General features: G+C 36.8%; 1 protein-coding gene across 1 annotated transcript in view; it reads left to right on the forward strand.

Moving 5' to 3' along the window:
* Nucleotides 1-231: 231 nt before the first annotated feature.
* The window catches only part of rai14 (retinoic acid induced 14), a 39261-nt gene continuing 18708 nt past the window's right edge, over nt 232-20784 (forward strand). The window contains 3 exon segments of the mRNA XM_044144176.1: nt 232-504; nt 2164-2248; nt 19980-20110. Coding sequence (XP_044000111.1) covers nt 2213-2248; nt 19980-20110 — 167 coding nt within the window. The 5' untranslated portion in view covers nt 232-504; nt 2164-2212.

Below are 20784 nucleotides of genomic sequence, written 5' to 3' on the forward strand. Positions count from 1 at the left end.
AGAGAAAAAAATGGTGATCCTAGAAATATACTGTACTATTTTTATGTGTTGTAGGAACTGAATAATATCTAAACTGACAGCCTCCGGTCCTTCAGGAATTACATTTGTCGCCCTTATTGGTCTTGTGGGATTTTTTTAAAACATTTTTTGGCGGAATCCTCCTTTAACAGCAATGAATGGGGCACAATGGAGAACAGGGGCGTGACGTCACTTTCCTAAACCGGGCTTCTGGCTGAGGCAGCCTTTGAGTTCAGTCCCGAGCCAGAGGAGGGACGGAGTCCACGAACGACTCAACTTTTAATGTATGCGGGCCGAGTCGAACCACCGTGTTGTCTCGGACTATTTCTTCGTAGCTTTTAAATGCATTCTCCGCGTTGATTTGGCTTCACCGCTGCTCGCTGTTGTCTGTGTTGTTCAATAGCTGATCAGTTTTTGTCCTGAAAAGAGAAAAGAAAGAAAGCTGTTGTCTCTTTTTATTTGTCCGTGTGAGTCCAACACAGTAAGGTAAGTGTCTAATAGCTTCATAATCACATTGGGTAATTTAGTTGTAGTTGCGGACATTGCTTTAGCCAAACCGCTCATAACTCGCTGTAAGTAAATCTCAGCGGAGCCTTAAAGAAGCTCCTGTTCAATTCCACGGCGTTTAACCTGATCTAGCTCGGTGCTGTACAGGGATGCACGCCTCATATATTGGATGTGTTCAGAGGGAGACGAGTTGCAGCTTTGAACGGTTCACATACTTTATGTAGGGACTGGGAAACTGCAATCGTTTGTTGTCTCTTGAACTTTGATGAGAGAGCCACTCTTCTCCCTTCTTGACACAGTTTACCTCATGTCTGTTATGTTTTGCGTTTATTCTGACAATAAAGGGTATTCTGCTGCCTCTACTTGATATGAGTTGTATTGTTAGATAGATTTGCTCTTGTTCAATAAGACTTTCATGCTTTATGACATGCATATAGATGTAAATGAGAGATGGAAAGTTTAGAGAAAGGTGCTCTAATATGGTCTTCTTGTCCTACACACAAAACATGTGGAAAAAGGTGATTCTGCAGCACAACACCTTTAATCTGCTAAGCCTTCAGTGAGTTATGGTAGAGGTAGTATCTTGATGTGGACATGCCGTTCATTAGCAGACAGGTTGATGGGAATATGGACGGTGCAGGACAGAAAAAACCTTGCGAGTCTGATGGAAGTTCACTTTCCAGCAGGACTCTGACCCTAAACACCCAACCTGCAGAGCTACAGTGGAATGCTCTAGTAAATCATATTTATGTTTGAATGGTCCAGTCAAAGTTCAGATCTAAATCCAGTTAAGAATCTGTGACAAGACTTTCAAAGTGATGCTCACACACTCTCCTTCAACCCTGACTAAACTTGTGCTATTTTGGACAGGAGAAATTGGCAAAAAATGCCCATGGCTTGTTGAGTGGTGGGAATGCATGCCATACTTTTTAAATATTTTTTTCAGAAAGCAAAAAAAAACCCCAAAAAACAACTCCTTTGATCCACTTTGTAATTATGCATTATTTTGTGTTGTTTCAAAACAAAACATCCATTTAAAGTATATTGAAGTCTTTGCAGCCTGGTCTTCAATATGCTCTATACTGAAGTAGATGTTTTTGGCTTTTAATGTTATTTTTTTAAATAAGGAAAAGCACAAGGAGTTAGAGTACTTTTGCAAAGCACTGCATTTTTGCTTCTTAGTTGAAATTAAACCCTGTTGCTGAAGTAATTAACATGCTTGGATGCTTAAAGAACTGAAAACTGCTTGAGGCACTTAGGAAACAAAACTTTGGTTCCCTGGGGATTTTTTGTGATTTATAACATCCTTTTTGGAATAAATGGCATTTTCAGCCACAGTTGCTTATTAACTGAGGTGAAATAGTTGGATATTTAACAGGTTTATTGCATACTGAGCTTTTTGTTAATGAAACTGTCATTTTTAGACATTGTAATGTAAAAACTGGGTTGATTTACTGGGTTGTGAAACTCATGGCTCACTGCTGAAGCATGATATATTTTCAACTCATATTCACCGTTACCTTGTGGAAGAAACATCCCCGAAGCACTTAATGAGTCAGAAATCTTCAGAGTCACAGTTAAAATAGGAGGAAACGTCATTGAGGCCGTGTTTAAACATCTGTGTTTTGTTCTTTGCAGGAGATCAGCGAAGCAATTTGAGTGACTGACTGCATGGATCAGACTTAACATGAAGAGCCTTAAAGCCAAGTTTAGGAAAACTGATGTAAGTATTTAGGCATATGTTCCTGACTGTATAAACTGTGTGTGCATGCACATGTATAAGTCTGTGAGTGGTTTGACTCACTGTCTGTGTATGTTTGGCTCAAAGAAATCGTGAAGGATTTTTCTGGCAGAATCTCTCAGCTTTAAGGCCAACAGCAACGTATGGCTTATTGGTAGAAAAAGCAAACTGAGGTAGAAGGGTAAATAAATACTCTTTATTGATGAAGTCTGTGTATTTCATTTGGAGCTCCCCGTAGAGCTCTTATAAACCGAAGAAAGTTTGCCATGATTGATTTCTTTTTTGTGTAGCAGCTTTTCAGTTCATACGGTGCATGTCATTAGAAGTTTTGACATCCTGGCAAGGAAAAGCTGTTATTTATGGCGCAGGATACAGACTTATACACCAGACTTGTCCCACAAAGTTCACAACAACTCCTTAAACTGCTCACTATTCCAGGCCAGGATCTTATCCCGTACACTATGAATCAGTCTTTAGGGAAGAATTTCTCCCTGTCGGTACAGTCATTCATTTGGTCCGGGTTTGACATGCTCTTACAGCTACAGGAAGTGAGGCGTCTCCACACCGTCTGAATCATCTGTTGTCATGTTGACCCCTCATGACACAGAGCCAAACAGCTAACAGGAAAAGTCTGGGATTCTGACAGAAAAAAAAACAAAAAACTTTTTTTTGTGGGGGATGGAAGGTGTGTCTGATGTAGGAGTCAAAGAAGGCTGAGTAAATGGCACATTTGGTTTATGTAGACAGTTTCCAGGAGATTAGAAGTGTGTGGGGCGCTCTGGTTAAATGGCATGTGGGAGAAACTATCCAGCAGAACAGGAATTAGATGGAGTACACCCTTCCTTTCATAGTTATCCCCAAAACACACAGCAAAGCATTAGTGGAGCCTTGATTGCTGTTTGAGGGAAAAAGCCTGTGGCCCCACGTGTTGCAATCATTGTGCTGCCACTGCTTGAAATTTGTAAACTTTTTGCAAATCGAGTCAGCTTTGTGGAGGAGTACAATAGTGTCCATTGTTTTTGCAAATGTTGAATGCATGATGGCAAGGTCAAATAGTTCCCTCTTAACCAGTAAAATGAATTCTACTTCTACTTTTACTACTTAACCGTTTTACTGCTATAATCTGGGTTACAGTTCTCAGTAGGTTGAGCTCATGCTGAAGCAAAACTCTCGTCCTCGTGAAACCAGTCAGTCGTAGGCGGCAGGAGAGGGGAACAGGAAGACCTGTGGATGTTGATGTTGCTTGGAAACGCAACTGATGCCATGTTAGGCATGCCTTTGCAGCCCACCCACTCGTACATTGTCACATTTGCTCACAGAACTGTTGATGCTGCTTTTTGTAACATATCATTTTTATATCCAAACATTAACATGATACAGTGTGGACAGGAGTTGCCAAAGGAAACTAAAATAGAAGCAGTGGTGTTTCGCTATGTTTGTTGGAACATAGTTTTATCTTTTATGAAAAAAAAACAAGTTAGTGTTGTGATTTCAGGTTAAGAATGGTGATGGTTTCCACTGTGTTTATGCAATAGCTCACATAAGTTACATTATGAAACTTAAAAATGAAGTAACACATTAGGTCAAAATGGTATAAGAAATAATTAAAAAAGAGAACTTGATTAAAGGAAGTAAAATTCAGCTGTCCTGGTAGGATTTCGTTCACATTTATATCCTTTACCTAGAGACATAGCTTTTTAGAGGTCACAGAGAAATGATGGAATTGTTTAAAGGTATCTGTCAGGAGAAGGACATTATATCAAAACACATCAGAAAAACTCAAGTTAGACCTTAGTCAGAAAGGTGGCCAGCATGGCCACAGCAACTCTGGAGGAGCTGCAGGATTTCCTGATATACTGGTTGACTGTCTGGTTGAATGTCCCTTTGTCTGAACTAAGAAATTAGGTTTCAACCAATGTGTATTTGTCTAAAATAAAACATCCAGGTTTGACAATCTTTCAAAACCAGGAGGAAAATGTGTTGATTCAACCAAAGATGATTTCCCCCCCGTCCCTCAACCCAAAAGGTATTTTTGACAAAAACATCACTGTACAGATCATACCCTCACTGAAAGATGGTGATGGCAGCTTCATTACTTTTCTGGTGCTGGAACTGGGAATTTTGTAAAAGGGATGAAATTTCCAACTGCCTGCTAAAAATTAAAAGGGGTTAAATTTTTCATACATTGTGAGTCCAAGCATATCTTAAATCAACAGTAGAATTGTTCAACGTGAGTCATGTAAAAAAAGAAAAAATAGTCTTGCAGCAGTTTTCTGTAAACCTTTTAAGATCCACTTGATGTTCAGAAAATATATCCATCTGCTTCTACACTGACAAACTGCATAACATCCAGTCATTAGTTTTTAGATAAAACATCAAAGACATTGTTTTTAATTGAAGATCCGTCTTTTTATTGGAGTAACATCTTGCCAGTTTTGCGGTCCACTGTTGCATAACTTAAATGACTGGATATTTATAAAGACAAAAAGGTTTTACAGGGTAATGTGTTTATCCTAGCCAATAGTCATTCCACAGCTTTTTATAGAGAACCAGAGCCACTTTAATAGAAAGAAAACATCCCATGGGTTCTATTTTAGGTTTTGTGTGTCAATGACAGATTACTTAGGAATTTATCCGTCTCCCGACCTCCACTACCACCCTAAAACAATTCCTTTATTTATTTCCTTTTAGAAAATAATAGAAACCCAGTACCATTGTAAATAGCTTTTTCATTAAGTAAACATATTTCCAGCCTGATAATTGGCACTGGCTGAGATTTAGAAATTAATTAAATGTTTTGCTCGTAAGTGCCCTCTTCCAACACAGTGAACTGAGTCAAACAGGCTGCCAAGGCTTCACTTGAACACCTCCACAACATGAGGTCCAAGCGGAGCAGACATTTAAAAAGCAGGCGACTGTGGGAGAGAACAAGATGTGTTATTTTTGTAAGCGATATGGACGGATAAGAGCGCAGTGATAACAGTAGAAAATAACATTGGGGTTTTTTAAATGACTACTAGTGAGAGCGCAACATAATTCAAATCTACTTGTATATCAGATGACCCTGATTAGAATAGATTTCTACTTGTATCAGCAAAAGCTCTGGATTCATTCATTAATTCACAGTCAGACGACTCCAGGCCCAGGCAGCTATCAAACCAGAGGCCTGGTGAATTTAGTCAAATGAATTCTTCTGTAGAAAATGGAAATTGCTACATGAGCGCAAACAAAACTTTTTAATGATGCATGTAACATGTTTTTGCATTACAAATTAAACGAGTCTTGCTATTTTAACGTCATGAGGACCATATTTTCTTTGGAGTCCTATATAAATCAGTTGATTTTTTTTGCATATTTGGGCTTCAAAACATGAACTAATAGACTTGTATTATGGAATAGACTTAATTTTTAAGGTTTCTCATATCTACATACTTACATATTTAGTCTGGGTTTTATAATAATAAAAAAAGACGTATATTCATATTCATATCAAACATTTCATTTCAATTAATTTTTTTGTTTTACCTCCACACGTGTCTGACAGGGAACATTATCAGTGCATCGTTCAAAATCTCTACGGCTGTTCGTCCACACCCACATACCAATATAGCTGCAAAATGTACTTAATTGCAATCATCAGTGAAATAACATTTGTTTGGTATTTGGTTGATTGGAACACCAGGCTTATAAAGCACTGGGGGAAAACTTGATGACTTTAATGATGTGAAGTGTTAACCAGCTTATTCGCACATAATTTTAATTAAATTTCTGAATTAATGTAAATACAGCAAATTACAAAATTCTAGACAAAAATTTAACAGAATTTGAAAATGCAGCTTCTCTCTCTCACTGCCTCTTTCTTTCTGTCTCTCTCTCCCTCTTTCTTTTTCTCACTACATATTATAGAAAATACAGCTTTGGCTTTTATATGCCTTTTAAAATCTCTGGGTTTCCTCTGACTTCATTTTAATGACTTCTCACTGATGGTGAAAATGGCTAACTCTAGGTCTTTAGCTTTAACTTCCACAGCAGGTGGAGTGTTTCAGTAATGATAAAAGATTTGATTTTTCATGCTTTGTCAAGGTTGAACCAGCTTGAGACAAAAATAAAATCATATTTTATTGTTTTACCTGCACTAATGATATAAATTTCATCATATTTCTGCCTAGCAATATGTTTGATTTTGAGATGGTACATTTAATATAAGAACAATGCATACTTGCTGTAAACATTGAGCAGAATTAGTAAATCAGCTTTCACTAATGCTGGACTGTGTGCTGTTCATCTACAGAGTGTGAAAAGGCTGCCTACGTTTTAGGCTGGCAGCATTGTCCAGTTAATTTTTTTTCTGCCCAGATTAGGTGAGAAGACAGCTGGCTATGTGAGCACGGTCCCACAGTCATCATACACGTCTTGTGGACTGACCTTTGACTAAACGTATTTTCCCACTGAAATTCTGTGCATACCAGAACCTATTAGGGAGGTTGGTTTATCAGAAACTTTGAGCAGGTGTGTTGTTATGCAAGGACAAAGTGGATCAGAGGAATTCTTCAGTGTGTATCAGCAAATGTCTTCTGTTTGTCAGCTCTGTTAAGTCATTTTCATAAAAAAGTGTGTTTTTTTCTTTTGTTACATCTTTCGTTGTTCTGAATTTGCTCTAGTTTGCAGATTTGTGTATTATCTTGGATTACCGTACAAAGGCAAACAAACAGTGAAATGAGCTTCTCTGTTTGTGTCTGCCTCTGTGAGTCTGGTGGAAATGGAGCAGTGTTTAACAGACACAGACAGTATAATCTGGATTCTGGGAATCAGTTTGGCAAATAGCCATAGAGAGACTTGCAGGCCTTCTTGCTCTGTCCAACACGGAATTTATCCATAAATTATCTGAAGAGTGGAAAAATAATTAAGTACATTTGTATTAAAAGATATCCCTTTGCAAAGAAAAAGAACTTATTTATTCCGGCCCTACATTGCATTACCTTTTATCTGCTGCTTCAATCAACAGTAATGAAGGTTATATTACCTGCACTTTTACGACTCTCTTATTCTTGGAACTGCAATAGTGACCACCGTTGGAAATCAAGTAGTATGGTTGTGCATATATAAAAGAGCCTCTCACACAGACCCTCAATGGTTTCCTGCATCTTGTTGCAGTTTAGGAGCTATAATAAATATTTCCTCAGTGGTTTAGACTAACTTTTTGCAGTGGTGCGTGTAACTTTTTTCTTAGGTTTATTTTTTAAAAATCATTATGGAATGTGAACTTATAAATAATTAACAGTTTAGTAAGCATTGAGTTTTTCACTAGAACACAATTGTACATGACAGATAACTTATAAAAAAGTGTAAAAAAAAAAAAGTCATATTTAAGAAGTGCTTTGATTGAGAACAGGTGTGGCAGTAATCAGGCCTGGATGTGACTAGAGAAAGTGAACCCCGGTGTGATAAACCACAGTTAAGTTATGTTTTAACATGTTTGTTGTTCCAGTTGTTTACATTTTGCTCTGGCAAAATATCTATTTTGCATTTGTAGCCATTTCTTGACCATTGAAGATAGAAACATCACCATCATTTGCTTTACCTGAAATGCCAGTTCTCTTGTCTGTCCCATTTTGAAGAGTGGCAAATAGGAAAGGTCTTTGTCCCTTTAAAGTTGGAATTAAAAGTTATGGACCCGAGGTGTTTCAAGTGCGTTCAGCAGAATATTTGTATCTTCTAGGCAACTTTGGGTGATCCAGAGTGTAAATAAAAAAAATAAGGGTGAGATTTTCTGATAAACTAAAATCTTCTTGAAAATGTTAATTTCAACACAAAATGGACATATTTTATTAATTATGTTTTTAGATTTAATTTCATAGTGAGGGGAATCCCAAACATCCAATGATCTAGTAGCAAGGTTTGCCAGAGAACAAGTGACCCACATTCTGCTCCTGTTATTGATAATCAACAAAACACACACATCACACACACACATGCACACACGCCCACATTGCATTATTCAAAGAAAAATGTCATTTTGTTTCCTGCTTTTCGAAAACCACTCTTCTAGAAATTTAAAATATATATAAATTAGGACAAAACTCTTTTCATGCATATATTTTGTTGGAAACATTGCACACTACAAATCTACGGAAATTAAAGATAGCATTTTATAAAAAAGAGAGCTATTTTAATGCTTTTTACACATAATTTTTAATGTGTATTATTTGTGGATTTTTATAAAAAAATCATAGTAATCTTACCAAAATCTGTTTCACAACTGTTGACTGGATGACTTGTGCGTGATAAGCTAAAAATGTTGTACAACATACTTATTCCATTCCCTTGTGGCCATCAGATAAACATAATTAGCTATGCTGTTGAGAAGAAACATGTACACACTAGAAATTTACTGAATCGTCATTTTGCTTTTGTCTGTGATTTGGATTGTGATTTGGATGCATACTCAACCTGCACTCCATCCTATCACACTGCTAAACCTGCTGCCCCAGCTGCTAGTCTTAGCTGGATTACTCAAGGCTTACACACAGACACACTCATGCATAGATTAGTAACCACAGCAGACACACACACACACACGCACGCACACACACACACACACACACCCTTTATTATCTCCTCTGTGTCTAATCGATGTGTGGATTATGCTGTCTCCTCTCACGCCCCACAGCTGCTTTATGGTTTCAGTTAATCAAAACCATAAACCCTAAACTGTGTATTCACTGTGTGGCTCAATTTGAGGCGTCTTAAATTTGTAAAGGCTATCGATTTGTTTATGTGAACATCTGAGGAATGGTGTCCTCTTTTCAGGAGTTATGAAATGTGTCTGTTATGAACTGGAGCAGAAAAGAGCAGAACATCACATGCTGATCATCTGAAAACATTTCTTAAAAAAATACTGTGCCTTGTGTAATGTTTGGATAAAAAACATTGAACTTCAGTTTCTCAGGATTCTTTGTTCGGCACATCAAGGAATCACGAGAGAAAAAAAAAACGGGAAAAAAACACCATCCATTACAATTTCAGATTAGTCTAGTTAGAGATATATTTTTTTCTTGAAAGTTCAACTTGTACTGTTCTGACATAAGTGTGTTTAGTTTGGCCAAATCTGACTTTAGTTGGCATGCAATGATTTATTCTGTCTGGGGGCATTGGAAGGGCATTAGTGAGAGTGAAACCTCTGGGGCAACGTTGTGTTAATCTGGCAGAGGCGGTGGAGGAAGGCTGTGTGTCCATGTCATCATCAATCGTCAACAGGAATACAGCAGCCCAATGGATATTTATGACCCTTGCTTCATCCAGTCAGGATTCCTGCACAGTCTTTGAAAAGGGTGGAAAACTTTGGAATGTGCTTTTAGTCTTTCCCACATCTGACGGGGGACATGTTTCCAAACATTTTTGTACCTTCCTTTTTTAAAAGTTGAAAACCTGAGTTTTGTATGGTAATATGTTGCACCTTGTATATCCAATTTATTAATTGCTTAACATGCAAAGGACTCACTTGAATTTGCCCTCTTAACATCCCTGAAGAATGTTGTAAATGCTGATGTGAGCTGTATGTTAAATGAAAAGCAAGGGGAGACATGGTAAAAATGACTCGGGGAGTCCTTAAACATGGATCCACTTAAAGCAGGAACTGCCTGTGGGACATCTTTTTTATCAGGTGTTTATATGAACTCCAGAGCTTCAACAAGGAAACCTGCTCATCAGCAAATATACCCAATGCTGTGGGAGCTGGGCGTACTGCTGCTGTCTGCTCATATTTGCATGCAGATTTGTTTGTGGGTGTTTCTTGAGAGGCCACTGTGTGACAATGTGGAAGAATTATTTTGAGAATACTTGTCTGCTAAGAGTTCTTTTATGGTATAAAGCGTAGAATGCCTTTATACTAGCATTGCTGTTAATGTAGTTATTTGAACAAGGTAGTGAAAGACTCACTGCTGCCATTTGCCTTTTATTGTGGTTACAGATTTGTAACTACTTCCTGGGGTGGCTAAGGGGAGACATATTGCTTAATCAGTAACCCAAAGTAAAATGAAAGATCACCACTAAAACAACCAAGAGAGACTAACATAACAGATTATTCCACATATTTTTGAAATTTCGCTAAAGTGGCATTACCATGCTACACACATTTGCATAGCACCACAGCAGAAGGGGAATATGTAGGCCTAAAGTCTCTTTAGAGGGTAACATGAAGGACTATTATAGAGTTGTAACAGTGGAGAACATGAATACGATGAAGAAAGAAAGGCTATAAACAAGACACCTTGTTGAACTAAGCAAAGCAGTCAGACTAAAAGGCCAAAGTTTAATTTACTGATGGTGAATGACAGAGCCTTTTGAGCAACATGGTTTGCATTTACATCAAGAGATGGATGGATTGATGGATGCTGAGACCCATTTCAACTGGAAGAACAAAAGCTGTCCTTTACGTAAAACACAGTGTATCAGAGAATGCTTAAAAGTGGAGTTTTCAGTTCTTTGTGGTTTAACAGATGACAGGCAGGTTTATGGAAACAACTCAGGAACTGTTTAGCAGGCCAAATTTCTTTTTTTTTAATGTTTTCCTTTCAGTTTGACACAAGGACCAATGAGTCTGTATAGTGCTTTGTTTTAATTGGACTCTAGTGCTTTGCTTTGCACTATGCCTGTGTGTGGGGGTGGGTGTGTGTGTGTGTTTTCAAAGTTCCTGCCTTATCTTGACTTAAATGAGCGCTGCAGTGTTTTTTTCCCCTTCTCCAGTGACTTTATAATCAACCCTCAAGTATAATGAAACTGGTTGCTTTCCAAGCCCAGCAGTGTTTATTTATAGACCCGGGGAGGCTATTTGTATCTTGAGGAAGTTTTGTGTGAGGCTATTTTTTAACTGCACCCATAATGGTAACATTGGACATGTGCATCAAGCCTTCAGCTGTATGCTGGAATTACGAGGCAGTTAATTTATAACCCTCCATTACCATTTTCTATGGAAGTGACCATGTTAAATGTATAATTTATGCACAATCACTTCCTGAAATATATGTGAGAAGAGTAAAAAGTATTAGAATCCCTTAACTAATCTTATTTATGAGTTTCTCAAGAGTTATTTAAGAGTTAATTAAGAGAAGGAGCTGAGGGATAATGGCTTGATTTTAATGTTCCCTCTCCTCTGTTGTATCTGTGATGGACTGGCAACCTGATCGGGGTGTACTCTTGCATGTTGACTGCTGGAAATGTTTCCTGGTCCCTTCTGACAAAACCCTAACAGGATTATGCTGAAAGATGGATAGAAGAATGCAGGAATGGATGAATAATCCATCAGAACAAATCCAGAGGGAGATGTTTCAAATAAAATAAAAATCTCCTCCTATTTGGATTTAATTACAAAGGACTGCTCTGCTGTTTTTTAAATAATTTTCAGTCGTCATTTTCTTTGGATGATTTTTCTGTTTATTTATTTTTTATTTGTTTTTGCGTCAGCAACTCAAATACTGAAAAATCTATTTTTTCCCTCCGTTCATTAAACAGGACCTCCTGCTAAGACCTCCTGCCATTGTTAGTCTCTAAAACCATAAACAGCGAACATGTGTTTGATACACTTAGCGGGTTTTAATAATACCCAGTTAAATGTAAGGGGGGAATTCTCTGATTCATAAAAAAAGGCTCATTTTAAAATTTCTAAATTTACTGTTGTTCTGAAAAAAAAAATGCTACCTGTGGAACGCGAAAAATTAACAAAGTCCAAACCTTGTTAAAAAGAGAGAACAAAACACAGCTTTATTTCATCTGTACAGACGGAGAACTCAGAAGAGAGATCTGACTAGACAAAGGAATCACTTCTCTATATATACTGTTTAATGCCCTTCGCACACAGACAGGGTGTCATTGCTGATATTCTAAAAAAAACTTATCAGATTAATACACATAGTGAGAAAAATGCAACCCTTAGTTAAAAACAAGTTTCACGCAGAATATTTTGTGCCTAATAATAATCACTCAGCCGTTGGGTCTGGTCTGTCACTCCAGAGGTATGACAGTCATTTACTTATCGCTTGTTGCTAGGCTTCTCACACACTGGAGCAAACTTGTGAAGGCTAGAAGAGAAACAATGACTCTGTAAGCCTGAGTAAAATATAATAAACTGATTAAACATGTAAGATTAATATTAAATAAACTTCTAATAACAGCAAACATACTGTAAATAAATATTTTATTCCACATACCTTTATCCAAGAACTTGCAACAAATTTCTTAGTTTTTTTGTGTCTTAAAAAAAAAAAAAACGTATCTGAACTGTTCAAATAGAAATTGTCAGGTCAAACGACAAAAAAAGTGTAAATCATTATCGACCAGGGAAGGTCTGATTGATGCATCACTGAATATGCACACAAACTCTATAATGAGGGGGGAATCCTCATGACACAGATCTTTTTATTGTTGCAAAATGTTTCTATTTTTTTGTCTTGATGTGTTTCTGGTACTATTTCCAAATGAGCAAAGACCTTCAAATAAATATTCAATGTGATTATTATCTTTATTTTACAGCCTCCTTTGTGTGTGCTACCAGTGTAAGACGTTATTGTTAAAAAATGTTTTTGTTGAGACTGTTAAATGAAAGATTTAGAGACTCAAATTACTTTGCTAAAAAGAAATAAATTTTTAGACTGATGTAATCCTTCAGCACAGTGTGAAAAACCCCTAAATATTCTATTTGGAAGTATCAAATTGGCAAATTAAGACTTGAGAAGAAAGAATGTATTAGCTTTAAAAGAAGTGATCATGTTTCCTTGTATCAGCTTTATTCTAGTGGTTTGTGGCTACAATAACCGCATTGAGTATGACACGTTCAGATGGCTAACCTGATTATTAGTGGTTGAGTTGCATTGTGGGTAATGTGAGGACCAAGTTCTGGCAAGGGGAGGGAATGCTTGGAATGAAAACCACAACTTATTTGGTTTGGCAGCATTGATTTTTCAGCTTCTTCTTTTTATTTGCTGTCAATCGGGAATTCCACAGTAGAAACAGCCTTGAGTGGTTTTATGTCAGGTTCACTAGTTCAACTTATGAGGGAGGCTCAGGTAGACATACTGACCATTTCACAGCTGGGGAACAATGTTCCCATGACCTGAATTTGTTTCATCATCTAACTGTGAGGCCTGCATTGGCCAGCATTGTGAAGTAGATGGCAACATCTTTCATTCTAAGAGCAACCATCTGGTCTTTGTTTAACTTTTCAGAGTGCTTACTCTTTTATTCTTGGTTTCAGACTCTAAACTGTCGCGGTGTGTGTATGTGTGAGTGGGTGTTTGTAGTACACAGAGCAGTAAGCAGTTTCAGCTGTACCCCGACAGAAAGGATGTTTTGTTCCAGGAGATTTGAGCATCAGCTTTGCAGCAGATAAGGGGTTTGAAGTGAACAGCAACCAGTGATGAAGGGAGGGGGTGGGGATACTGTATATGTGTCACTCTCTGGCTTCTTATCACTTTCACGTTTTATTCTGTACGGCTTTCACATTTTTTGTTCACTTCCGTTTTCTCTCAGTACTTCACTCCTTGGTCTCTTAGGCTTTTTCAACCTGCATCCATGTTTCTCCTCTGTGGAAGTAAATCTTTTTATGGCTGTGTCTTAACTCCTGTCTAACCTACTTTACATTCTCATTAAATCCCAGAGACTGCATAATTCTTACTTCTCTAAAAGACAAATGTGGGTTAGTGTGCGATTTAGAAAATGGGATGGTGTTTTGTTTTCCTACCGCCTGATAAAAGATGAAAGGATTTATCAAAGTAATTTGGGATGGCTTTGACTTTCTTGCTCTTATCTAGCTGATATAAGAAGGTCTGTTAGTCTTTTATTTTTTTTACCATTCTTTCTTTTTAACCCAGGCAGTCTTTTTTCTGAATTTTATGCTAATACAGTACTTCTTCTTTATTCCTAATCTATGTTTGGTTAGACACACACAGGCAAACCAAAAGTCCTTGTTTTTCATAAAAATGTGTCATGGTGACCAATTATTTTATCCTTTAAAAGCAACTTTCAGAATTTGAATTTTAGTTTTACCCAAACAAAGATTTACATTTTTGTAAAAGTTATAAAACAACCCTCCAATTTCTGTGCTTCGTGTGTTAGTTTTATCTTCTGTACAAAAATCCATTGGGGTAAAATAAGCTTGACTTAACTTGACTTAAATTAATTATTAGAGTTAATGTTTTGTCAAATTACTTAATAACTATCCCACATTAAAAGCATTAAATAATCTCTTTCAGTCACTGAATGCTGGTTAATGTTTTTGTTCTTAGTATTGAAGTAAAATGTTACGACTTCCAGATTTTCTTTTCACAAATAACCTTGAAAGTGAGGCATCCATAAATACATTTTAATGCAAAAAGCTGTAGAACCTATGCAAACATGAATTTTTTAGCTGGATTTAGGGGTGGACTTTGACTGGGACATTCTAAAACAGGCTTTGATCTAAGACACTGAGTTGCAGTTCTGGCTGTGCGGTTTAATATCTACTGAAAGGTGTCTCATCACCTCTCACCTTTCCTTTATCTGTGGAAGAATCCAAAATGCTGCCAACATTGTGTCACAGTGTGAAAGGTGTTTTAATCTTCATCTTCCACATAATACGTGCTGTGGTCCCTATCTTTTTTCTATAAATGTCTGATTTGTAATGTAAACGATTAATAATTGTCCTGCTGACAGATGTTCCAATCTGAGATGTGGATTTGTTCAGTTCAACTGCTTGCTCTGCCTGTTTGCTTAGACAGATGACTGTGTCTTGTTAGGTTTGTCATACTCTTTTTGATGTCGATGATGGACTGGACATTGCACCCTGGGGCTTTTATAGTTTGGGATATTACTTTATAATCTAACCTTGCTTAAAACATATTCATAATTGTTTTCTCTGAACTGCTTGTTCCCTGACCTGCTTATTATGCTGTTTATCCATCAGTAACAAACCTCAGAGGTCTTCACAGAACTGCTCTCATTATACTGAAATTAAATCACACACATGTCATGAATGTATTAATTTGGTGGCATCTGATTGGACTGAGTTTTATGAATAAAAAGTGGTCCGAATACAAATGTACACCGCACTTCTCATATTTTTCTTGTAATATAATAAATGTAAGCCATGTATTTTTTTGTCATTCCACTTCATAATTCTATTTATCTTCCAAGAACTGCTAACTCTCTAATTAAAAGGGTCAGTGCATAACAGGAAGGACAAGGTTAAAGAAGAATAAACAGATTGCAAACAGTGGAAATTAAAGCTCTCTGCTATCTCTTTCTCTCTCGGTATGTCTTTCCAAACCCTTGAAGTGCCTTTTTACTCCTTCTACACAGTGGCTCTGTACTCGCTTGTCCTCGCAGACAGCCCTCAAGCCTGGGCAAACAGGAAACACTTAGTGTTATCAGCTCACTCTTTGTGTGTCCTAATGAGCATCAGGCTAAGGACAGAAAGGGAACACACACCCGATTCTAATGTAAACACACTCAGGAGTACAAAAAGGAGAAAGACGGATAAACTTGAAATAGAATAGAAGCACGAGGGGAGGGGGAAAGACAGAACAAGAGGAAACAGAACTGACAGCAGCAGAGGAAGGGAATTTTACTTCCTTCGGGTAAACTCTGATCTGAGCAGTCAGATTTAAAGATTATATATAATTATGAACAATAAGCTGTGAAAGGGTTTAAAAAATCTTAACCTTTTTCTCCAAAAATAAAAAATTCAAGTTTGCAATGTTTTTCTTTGTTATGAAGATAGACAACTGTTTTTTAGTTGAAAACTGTGCTGGCTTTGAGCTGTCTGTGCCAGTACATTATATACTTTTTTCATCAGCCTCCCAGCGATGGCGTTTACTTTGTATGTGGCCGAAAGTGGAGCAGTGCATTCCGCTCCACTTAAACTTGTCTACTGCAATGTAGCTGGGTGCTGTCAACGTCATTCTGCTCCGTCCTGACTGTCCGTTATTTCTTTTGTTCAGCAAGGTCACGTGTTCTTCAGTTTTTCCCTATAAGTGCTTATGCTGAGGATTTCATCAGAGTTTTGACTTTTAAGTCAGACTAGTTTTAAAGGAAATAAATCTGATGCCCAAACCTTATTCTGAGTTATCATAGTCCCAATAAACTAAGATTTGAAAATAGATAAAGAGAGAACATGCAACATAAACATGACATAAAAAGCAGAATTGTAGAGCACACATTAGGAAATTAGGCTGGTTTTCCTTTCTAAAGATTATCTTACACTGTTTATAGATATTAAAAATCTATTTCATTAAAAGAATGGGATTACTACCTCCCCATATAAGTCATCATGGATGTTTGGAAGAGATGTATTCTTATGAATGGACAGCAAATGGTAGCAAAAGTTGCTGAAGAACATAGTACTGCTAGTGTTATTTATGTATGAAGTAATATTTCCAGTAAAGTATTACTGATAGACTGGATTTTGATTAACATTAAAGTATTTGCATAATTTTGTGTTTGGCTCACTCTTTAACTTAATAAGTCAGAGTATTGTCATTGTTTTATGTTAGAAAGTTTTGCTGCTTATTATTTAAATAATAACAAAGGCTAATGTTCTCATGACATACTTCGCTCCATTTTTACATGTTAAACATTACCAATATAATTCACATCATTTGAAATTCAATAGGCACGACTGAATTTTTCCCAGAAATTACCATTTGAGCAGAGGATCCTTCGGGTCGCTGACGTTTTATCACTTATTGGTTGAGATCATCTTGGCAAGTCCGCACTCAGTCTGGGTGCTTTACATACACAGGCAAGAAAAGTTTATTTTAAGGGATAGCTTGTGGAAACGAGAAGATTAAGATTGATTTATTCCTGACAAGGTTATGCAAACATTACAGGATCAGATGCAGTATCAAAAGATATCAGTATGATTTATTGGTTTGAGCCATATAAGGCACACACTAGTTAGGATTAAGCAAAAAATGTTGGACAAGTTTTAGGTTGAGGGAACAATGAGTATAAATTAACAATTCCTAATGTAACTCCCTGTGTTAATCAGTCTGTCGTTTATGGGGGTGTGTTGATTTTATTTTTGTCATTTCCGGATCATAAAGGCACTCAATTACAGCCGTTGGATCTGCCCTTCCTGGTATCCACAAAACAAGATAAGGGGAGTGTTGGCTTCTGTTGAACAAACGCTGCATGTGTTTCAATTAGAGCAAATGAATATTGTAAACAAAGTTCCTTTGATGTTTCTTTATTTATGTCCCTCGGGATATATTTCAGATGTCCACATTTCATTCAGATTTCTTTATTCTTATAGAACTTTCACTATTTTAGTGAAACATGCCTTCTGCAGTAAATGAAAAACACATGACTAAAAAAAATCATGAGGCTCTTTATTTATTTATTTTTTACAGGCAGACAAAGAAAGAAAAGAAACATGTACATTGTTACAGATTCTTCTTTTTGGGGGGGTTATTTAGAAAAGTGCCAGTTTTTTTCTTGTTGAAGTCTAGCGTAGTTTTTTTTGGTGCTTTTGAAACTCCGCTTTTGCCAACAGGGCGTCGACCAGTCTTCTGTTTTAGTGTAATTTCACAAAGTTAGAAATAGATCTGCGACCATTGCTTTACAAAATTTCTTCGGAGTTCTCAGCCATCTCTTGTATTTTATTCCCTCATTTAGGCGTAGAAACTGAGATGACAAAGAAAAAGATTATTTTTATATCTAATAAATAATTTCTATGTCAAGTTGGTCATCAACATGAAAACAGTGACTACCCTCTTTTAATTTAAGTGTAAAACTTAAAATGACAGTTGACCTTAAAAAAATGAACTTGCTTTCTCTCTTTATATAGAAATTCATGCTTTTAATTTGGTAGAGATTTTTCCTGAGGAGAGGCCAGTCAGCTAGTCAGTGAGATAAAGCTGCAGTCATTTTCATTGATTATGAGAATGAACTCAAGTGTCTGTTTTCCTTTGTAATCTGAGAAGAATAATGATTATGCACACAGACTCTTGGGAGAAACAAGCCCACAGCATCACAGATCCTCCGTTGTACTTTGCAGTGGACATGGGACGCTTTTTTTATATCTATCCTTTTTTTCACGCTGTATCCATCTGGCATGTTTGTTGATATATAGCTCTTTAACCTTTAGACTCTTATATTAAAAACTTGAAAATTCTCCTCTGCAAGCCATATTTTTAATTCCAGTATTCATGTCACTTTTCCATGTTAGTGACTTTGTGTTTTTGACAGTGGTGGTCACCTCAGCTGTCCCAGTGATTGAGGGAATTTTTATAGCCCTCCAGTTTCCACCAGCTATGCAAAATGTACTGCAATGATCGCACTTGGGTGTTTGCCCTAGAGGCTATTTTACACCCTGTAGTGATAACTTGGCATTTTGCTATTTCTAAAATAAGCTTCAGCACATGCATCAATGGAGCCAGAGCTCCACCAGCTTCCATGTGTAGGTCAGTGGGCTATCAGGTCAGATACTAATACTGGACTGCAGACTAATACACACAGGTGGCTGCAGGGAGAGCTGACTAATGAACTTATGTTGCCAAGTCAGTGTGGGCTAAGGGTTCAGTTTTCCTTCTTTTCCAACCTGCTTTCATAAAGTACTTTAAATGGAGTTTCTCTTTTATTCACTTAATTAAATAATTTTACATACTTTTTTTCTATGCCAAATCTCTGCTCTGTGGTGTTTTATTCCAACAAACTTAATTTGAGTGTGTTTAGCATGAGATGTGAATGAGGTCATTCTTAAAGCTTTCCAGTCGATGACTTGTTTTAGTGTTAATGGCCTGTCAGTGACGCATTATGTGGCCATTTGGTTTGTGTATGTTGTTGCTCAGAGCTCATTCTTTCTGGAACTAATCCCAGTGTGTGCTCACTATATGAAAACAAATGGTATGTGTTTGTGTGTACTTGCAAGAGCAGAGTAAAATAACATTTTGTTCTCTCCAAGAATGATTCCTCAGGTTTTGGATTTCTTAGCCTTTTAGATGTTCTTCAGATTTATTTAGATTTTCAGATATTTAAATCACAGTGACAGATAGTCTGAGCTTCCAAGGAAGTTAAAATTAAGGTAGGAAAAACCCATGAATTCAAAAACCCAAATGTTATACAGCACCGTACTCATTTATTATATGTGGTAAATGTGCGTTAAAAATCTGCAAATTAATGCATCCTCAATACAGTAGCACATATCAATAGCATCTTAATTCCAAATTCAAAAGCAATATTTTGAATTTGGAATTAAATTGTTGATTGTTTTGATGGTGCCCCAGTTATTAGCATCCTTTGCAACTCTTAAATGTAACTGAAACATTTTTTATTGAAGTTCTTAAAGTTTATCAGACTATATAGTTCAGAATTTCCCAACTCTAATCCTATCCCTATTTAAAATACAAGAAAATATGTCATTCAATATTGGCAGATGTTTGTTGATATTTAAGGTAGAAAATATACAATAAAATATTTGCGTGAAAACAATCATTGGGAAGCTCTTCTGCAATATAAATGAGCAACTTAGATCCTTGTTAATTTCCCAGGTCAACAAAAACATGACCTATTTTGTGAACTTCTTGTTTTCTCAAACATAGTCATGTGCAGTCATGCATCATTTTCTCTTCCACTTAATACATTCTGTTTTTTTTGTAATTATTTTTTTATTTTATTTTGTGAATACTGTATTTTTATGTTTCATTCTGACAGCTTTTCTTCTTTCTTTCAAATTGTCCTTTAGGTAAATGAGTGGAACAAAAATGACGAGCGCCTGCTTGCAGCTGTGGAGCATGGCGAGGTCGACAAAGTTGTGTCCCTTCTCACTAAGAAAGGTGCCAATGCTGCGAAGCTGGACGGCGAGGGGAAATCAGCGTAAGCTTTCTTGTGATCATTTACTTAGGTTTGATTTTGTTTCTCCTTTGGTTTTGTGCCTTTGATTTTAAGAAATTAACACAGGAATCTCATTATACCAGGAAAAACATACAGTTATGTTTTAATGACTGTTTAATTAATGCACAAGAATCCCATTCTAGTTTGTTTTTTTTTCTCTCAAAGAAAGGAATTCTTCAGAGGGAGTCATTTACATAATAAAAGACAGGGAGGGATTTCTGAAGAATGAGCATACAATGTTGAACTCAGCCTCCAAGAACTATCTGGAAGTCCTTTGGACTGCAAGACTATTAGTCTGTTCTTTGTTTGTTTGTTTTTCTTTTTAATAAAGGATTCAACAGAAAACTGCATTTCCAAGGTCACTAGCTTATGAAAGTGCTCTCATGCTCCAACATACAACATTAAAAATCCCTAAAAATATGTCTTGAAACATTGGCCTTCATTCAGCCTAGATTGCATTCATTATTTCAAAAATACATCATTTCTGCAGTATCAGGGAAGCTTGTTGCCTCGGCACTTCAGTTTGTTAATAACACAGAGCGGAGGTGTTCATATTTGACCTCCTGTTTTTTTTTTTGTTTTGTTTTTTCCTTTTCTGCAGCGTGATGAACAGTTCACACAGAGCTAGGAGCATGGAAACAAAATCAGATGCAGTG

The sequence above is a fragment of the Gambusia affinis genome, linkage group LG17 (assembly GCF_019740435.1).
Source record: "Gambusia affinis linkage group LG17, SWU_Gaff_1.0, whole genome shotgun sequence".
Taxonomy (NCBI): domain Eukaryota; kingdom Metazoa; phylum Chordata; class Actinopteri; order Cyprinodontiformes; family Poeciliidae; genus Gambusia; species Gambusia affinis.